This window comes from Ixodes scapularis, unplaced genomic scaffold (assembly GCF_016920785.2).
Source record: "Ixodes scapularis isolate PalLabHiFi unplaced genomic scaffold, ASM1692078v2 PGA_scaffold2__306_contigs__length_199485367, whole genome shotgun sequence".
Lineage (NCBI taxonomy): Eukaryota > Metazoa > Arthropoda > Arachnida > Ixodida > Ixodidae > Ixodes > Ixodes scapularis.
Window position 1 is genome coordinate 40,215,754 of NW_024609857.1, and position 6,212 is coordinate 40,221,965.

Genomic DNA, 6,212 nt, shown 5'->3' on the forward strand with positions numbered 1-6,212 from the left:
TCAAAACTTCAAAAAATAGTATGAATATTGCAGGTAATTTAAAACTTCTCGCAAATTTCGAAATTTTTAATATTCACACAACACTGCATATTTTATTACTTCATCATTGGTGTAATTTGATAGATTATACTAGCAAAAACAAGTGTTGTGTAGTATGTTCTGCACCTTCGGTGACTACAAACAGTGGAAATGAACTTGTATAGTCTCCAACAACATGAGAGACCTTTTGACAAGGCATGTCAGGTGGCTGTTCTGGGTTCGCTTTAGACAGGCCCTTGTTGCTTGAGGCAAGGAAATAAATGAATGTTTGCTCTATCCTTTCATTAAAAAAAAAGGCTCGAGGTACATCTGAGCACTTACGAGTTGTGAATGCGAAGGCACGCACTTCACTCCCTTCTTTGGTCTGCGGTGTACAGCGTGCTGACGTTGGGCATGGAGCGGTGGAGCCACTGCCTCACTAGAGTTCCTGTATATGCTACCTACGGTAGCAGAGTTGTGCAGTCAGCCTCGGCGCGTGGCCGTAGAGCCGGCTTTCCCGCACGAGATGGATGCTTTGCTCCTCACGTGACTAAATTTGGCGAATAGCGGCGCCGCGCGTGCCGCCGCGCATGGAAAACAGGAGAGGAGGAAAAGGAGGCGGAAAGCAGGGACACATACGCCGGGGCAAGAGAAATGTCGGCGGAGCGACCGTAAAGGTGGCTTTCTTGCACGCCACCGGATGCTTTGCTCCTCACGTGATGGAACTCGGCGAATAGCGGTGTGGCGGCGCGGGGAAAACAAATGCGCAACTCTGGCTCCCGTAGGGAGCCTATACAGGAACTCTATGCCTCACGTACACGCAGCGCCATCGAGTGAGCGATCGTTGAAACCGACACACAGCGGCCAATGGGAGCCTCGTCGACGCGCACCAGCCAATGGGACTAAAGTTGAAAATACATCAGCTTTACCTCGCTCCTTCGGGATCGGGGAAACTAGCTGCCATGTCTAGGCTTTTCGCGTGGCTTCGTAGCTGGGAGCAGGCTCCACTTGGAGAAAGGATTTAAGGTGCCGTTTTCGCACTTCAAATTGATGATGTCGGCTCGCTCCATGAGACAGTTAACGCTTTCGCATTAAAATAAAGTACTTCTGGCCAACATAGCACCACTGCATAAACTGCCTCGGCAAATGTGTCTTTTATATTGTGGGAAACTGTACACTACTGCTGTATGTAGCATATTTTCCGGGCTATAGTCCTACTCGGTGTAGTCTTTGACCTTGAGCGGCGCGTTCTTGATGACATATTTTTATGGCCATCTTTCGGGCACGACGACGCCATCGCCTTTTTGCATAATGGGACATAAAGGCTTTTGCCTTAAAAGCACGTTTATTGAAACTTTTAAACTTCAAAAGGTATTGATCTTTTCGCTCGCAAGACTATGAGTGCAATGACAGCAGTTCATAAAATGGATGCCACCGCTACTGAACCAAAGTCGCATAATGGCTGATACAATGACTGTTGTTGAAGAGCCCACTATAATGGAAGGGTGAACTACTTACAAACTCTCTAATATAGTCCATTATATCTGAATGTATGTTATAACAGAATATGTAATAGGCGAAGTTGGCTCAGTGACATATCGTAAAATACCGGGCAAGCGTCCACTCAAAATTTAGAAATAATCGCGAGAGAATGGGGGATGGGCGCTTGTCCGGTCATCAATTTTACATATAAATGTACTGCGCGTATTTCCTCAGATCTTACAAATTTGGGAATGGGCGCTTAATGTGGACTGGGCGGATGCGCGGTATTCTACGGTGGATAGGAAGACGGACCAAACTTCACGAATTGGTACGCCACAACCGAATGTCTGCTGTGACCAAATCTGTTGTATAATGAGGTTATTCTGTATGATGGTCCTTCAAATTGTCCCTTTTATATGTAAGCACAAGAACAAAATATGGAGCGACCTCCATCATGCCGTTTCAGGAACCCACGGCCACATGAAGTGCGTATTCAACGGCCAGCTCAAGTCTCAAGACACGGTGCTGATGCACCTGTACAAGCGCGTGTTCCCCAAGTGGACGTACGACCCAGATGTGCCCAGACCAGAGCCCCATTACCAAAGCCACGAGACCGCAGGGAGCAAGGCTTGCGAACTGATGGAGTGAAAACACTCAACACTGTAAAGCCCCTGAAACTGTTTAAGATGTGAAGTATGTGAAACAATTATTTGATGCCAATGTGACGTTTTATTGAGTGGCAATAAATTTAAAGTGACATAACAAACTCCACATATTGTGCAATGAGTGTTTGGTAGATTGACAGTACAGGTCTGATCGAAAAAATTAAAACAGTCTTTCGTTCTGTATGAACAAACCACGCATCCCAGAAAGCTGACTCTCTGTGTGAATGCGATGCTGGTGGTGGTGACACATACCTGCCAAGTCTCTCGTGTTCCCTGGGAGACTCCCAGATTTTGACCGATTTACAAGGTTGTATGATTGACAGAAAAAATCTCCCAGAAAACGCAAATTGCTGCCCCCCCCCCCCCCCCCCCCTTTTGTCCCGCATTTAAACAGAGTTTTTGCCATTGCAACAGACGGCAACAATGATAGCAAGGACCACCTGTTTCTCGCTAGCATGAGTGCAGTGCAGTATAAATGTATAAAGCTGTTTTCATGCATATTTGTTGTCAATATTTCTATTTGAAAAACTGCTACCCCCCCCCCCCCCCCCCCCCCCCCCCCTTAGAAATTCTCCGGATTTGGTTTCTCCAACCTTGGCAGGTATAGTGATAAAATGGCAAAAGTTTGAGAATGTGGCATTACCTAGATTGAGAGATAAGACCGAGAAAGTTTCCCTATGAGTCAATATTCCCCTACGCATAATATTTGTCGAACCAAGAAGTGGGATTGTGACTGCCTAGCATTTACTTTGCTGAAAACAACTTGTCATCAAGAAAGACAATCTTGTTTTCTTTCTTGCTGACAAATTATTGTTTTCTCGTGTATCTTATGATCCAGCTAACGTCATGTTCAAGGCACTGTGCTGACCATCATAACAATAGTGCTTTATACTCTGAGGAAGGTTGCCCAGAAACTGTCTTCAAGGAGAGTTTTCTGGGGGACCTCAAGACTGTTATTATCCTGTTGCATTAAAGGGATACTTCAACGAAATTTGAAATATACCCGTCATGTTCACAAATAGGCTGAATATGATCTACAATATCCGTAAATGAATATTGTGGACATCCATTTACAGCCGAAGCACACCAGCGATCGGGCCACCGCAAGTAACCCCAAAGCTGTCTTTGTTTGAATTTTGAGTGATGGGTTAATCTTCTATAATCTTGTAGAGGGAGAATAGTGACTTCTGGGACACACAAGAGAGTCAGGGGGAGAGGGGAGTTCCTCCTTTAGGCTCTTCTCTCGTTGTGGCCAGAGGCGAGACAGTTATCGTCACTACCTGTCAATGTTCCTAGACGGGCATTACAAACAAGGCGTTACCCACATCTAACAGGCGCTCTTTGCTAATTGTTTAATTTGTTTTAAAATTCCTTTTCGTGTCTTTTTCAATAAGAGATTGGTGTGTATGATGTGATAATGCTCCATTGAACACGAATAGACCAAGAAATAAGCACCGAAATTTTGTTTTAGTATCCATTTAAATCATTTGTATATTGGAAGTATCACACAGGACTGGGGGAAGGGTTAAACCAGGAATTTTACCCTGGGTTCAAACCGTGGCAGTAATATTCCACCCTAGAGTGCACCTAGAAAAGCTGACTTGGGTAGCTTTGAAGACTGTTAATCCTACTGCAATAGCAAGTCATTATTTCAAGAACATCAGTACTCGGAAAAGTTACCCGTCCATGCCTGCCCAACTGCGCAACTGAATACGCATAATAAAGCATTCTGGCTTGCTTTCTTTTCCAAGCATTGGACATTCTGTCCTTAAAGGTAATGCTTGGAAACAGCTTAATTTTAGGGCTTTGAGAAACCAGCATTTGGTTTTCATTGAATCTCGAACACAGCTTTACAAAGATTGCATTTTATTCCAAAGCAAATTTTCTTTTCACTTTGTTGTATAGTTACACATGCGTAAGCAATGTAAAATTTTTCAGCAAAAGCTGCAGTAAAACAATGAAAATATAGATCATAGTCAACAAGGAGCCCGGCAAACAACATCGTGTCACTCAACTCGTGTTAGTCACACCTAATAAGCAGCCTTCTCGATTTTCCTTAACACCGTAAAAGTTTTGTACAGCATTTACATTCTTTGTGGAAAAGAAGCACAAACACAGAAAGCCCTACATTGCCAAGTTCCCTCTAAGTAGACCTTTACATTCCAATCATTAGCCATTGTACACTACAATACAAAGTGCCCAATTTGAATGAGCATGAACAATCACAAATACACTATGCCAATTTGAATGTGCAGAACAGTCACAAATACACAATGTACACATCATGAATCTCCCTGCCAAGCAAAGATGTTGCTTTCGACATAAGTAAAAAAGACTATTCCACACAGCTTAAGCTACAAGCATTCTTCCATTCGTCTAAACAAAACATGCCATGCCGATAAAATTTTCGTTCCATAAGCATATCAACCGCTTTGCAAACGGAAGTCTGAATAGCTTGTGACCAGAAAATATGCATGGTCATTGTCACCAGTAATGGCTCTTGCAACCCAAAAGTGAAAATAGGTGTCTCACGTTTATATTATAGCACTACAGCACCACAAGACATTATACTACAGACCGGCACTCCAGATAGAGCCAAAATATTGTGTGCCAAATGTCGGTGACCACATTTTTTAGAAAGTGACCCCGTGGCATGTCCGTACACGACACATGCAACAAGTGCTGCATGTTTGCTAGGCAGCTTCTACCCAATGTTTGCTGTTTGCTCCAATTTCACTACACAAAAATTTGACAAAAATTTGAGGTTACATGTTATCTTCACAATGAAAAAAACAGTGACAACCAAGGTAGGCATAAAAATTGCCATAGTCTCCTCTCTCCTACTAATTTTGTCATCGTGGAGAGGATACAGGGTGCGGCAATACGAGCTGGCCCAACAGCGTCCAGGCGGTGGCATCACAAAAGCCATGCTGGGAGACCTGGGTACATACTTCCTATCCTCGCAACGTGGCAGTCGATTCTACAACTTAGCACGCTGGAGGCACACCATACGGCGTTTTGCCCCCTTTGGCTAGCACTAAACTGCAAGTTCATATTGTTCCGGACTGTATATAATCAAAGGAATGAAGAAACCTTTTCTAAAAAAAAAAAAAATTTAATGCGAAAGCATTAACTGTCTTATGGAGCAAAGTCGGCATTGTATGTCCAGTGAAAACGGCACCCATAGCAACGACGTCATCGTTGCTAAGGGGTCAGCCGAACTGCTGGCGGCGCAGTGCAAAGTAGGTAAATACGCATCAAAAATTTCTCGGGCAGGTTCTATTAAACAAAGTAAATTAATGGCTTTGAAACAAAAATTTCATAGATTTTGGTACGGGAGGGAATCTAACCTAAGCCTCCGGGGTGCGAGACAAGCACGCTTCCCCAACGCCACGGCAGCTCCACGGTTCCGGCTGACTTAAGCTGTACCTAGTGCGTGCGGCATGCTTTCGCGTTCCCACATGTAAGCAGTCTAAGTGTCTCTGCCAAATTTTTTCTAAAGGCCAACTAATGGAACAGTTTTTAGCCGGGCAGGAAAATTTTTTTCACATTGTCACTCTCCGTTCCCTCGCACTCTTTTCTCCTCTCCCAAAAAGAGTGGGTCTCCAAGCTACTCTCCACAGAAAGGAGGGTCTCCTGCTTTGTCGAACAAAGAAAAAAAGGAATCGAGGGGTGATTTCCTTCTCTCTGGCTGTTTGTCGGGTTTTAAAGTAAAGGGTCTGATCGGACGCTACCTTGAGTATCCCACACGTGTACATGCTCCATTTCTCAGGTACGCCTGCACATTGTGCGTACTTTTCCCTTCGTACTATAGTCGCTGACAAGATGAGAAATGCATGAAAGAGCTTCAGTTGTATCCAGTGCTGAGCATTCGAAAGACGCACCTTGCCGTTCCCATTCTGTTGGCGACTACACACTAACTCAACTTTCCGATGTCGTGCCAATGTGGAGGCGCCACCGTTGGCACTGCGCTTGGGAAGACGCTTCATCCCGCACGAACTTGGTTTCAGCACGCGCAGTCCCTACACCTGGTGTGGGCAAATGTAC

General features: G+C 44.4%; 1 protein-coding gene across 1 annotated transcript in view; it reads left to right on the forward strand.

The window, feature by feature from the left end:
* Nucleotides 1-2,271, forward strand: part of LOC8035626 (pre-rRNA-processing protein TSR1 homolog) — a 44,871-nt gene extending 42,600 nt beyond the window's left edge. Inside the window, exon 20 of the mRNA XM_029983301.4 lies at nucleotides 1,967-2,271. Coding sequence (XP_029839161.4) covers nucleotides 1,967-2,148 — 182 coding nt within the window. The 3' untranslated portion in view covers nucleotides 2,149-2,271. The remainder of the gene's footprint in view (nucleotides 1-1,966) is intronic.
* The last annotated feature ends 3,941 nt before the right edge of the window (nucleotides 2,272-6,212 follow it).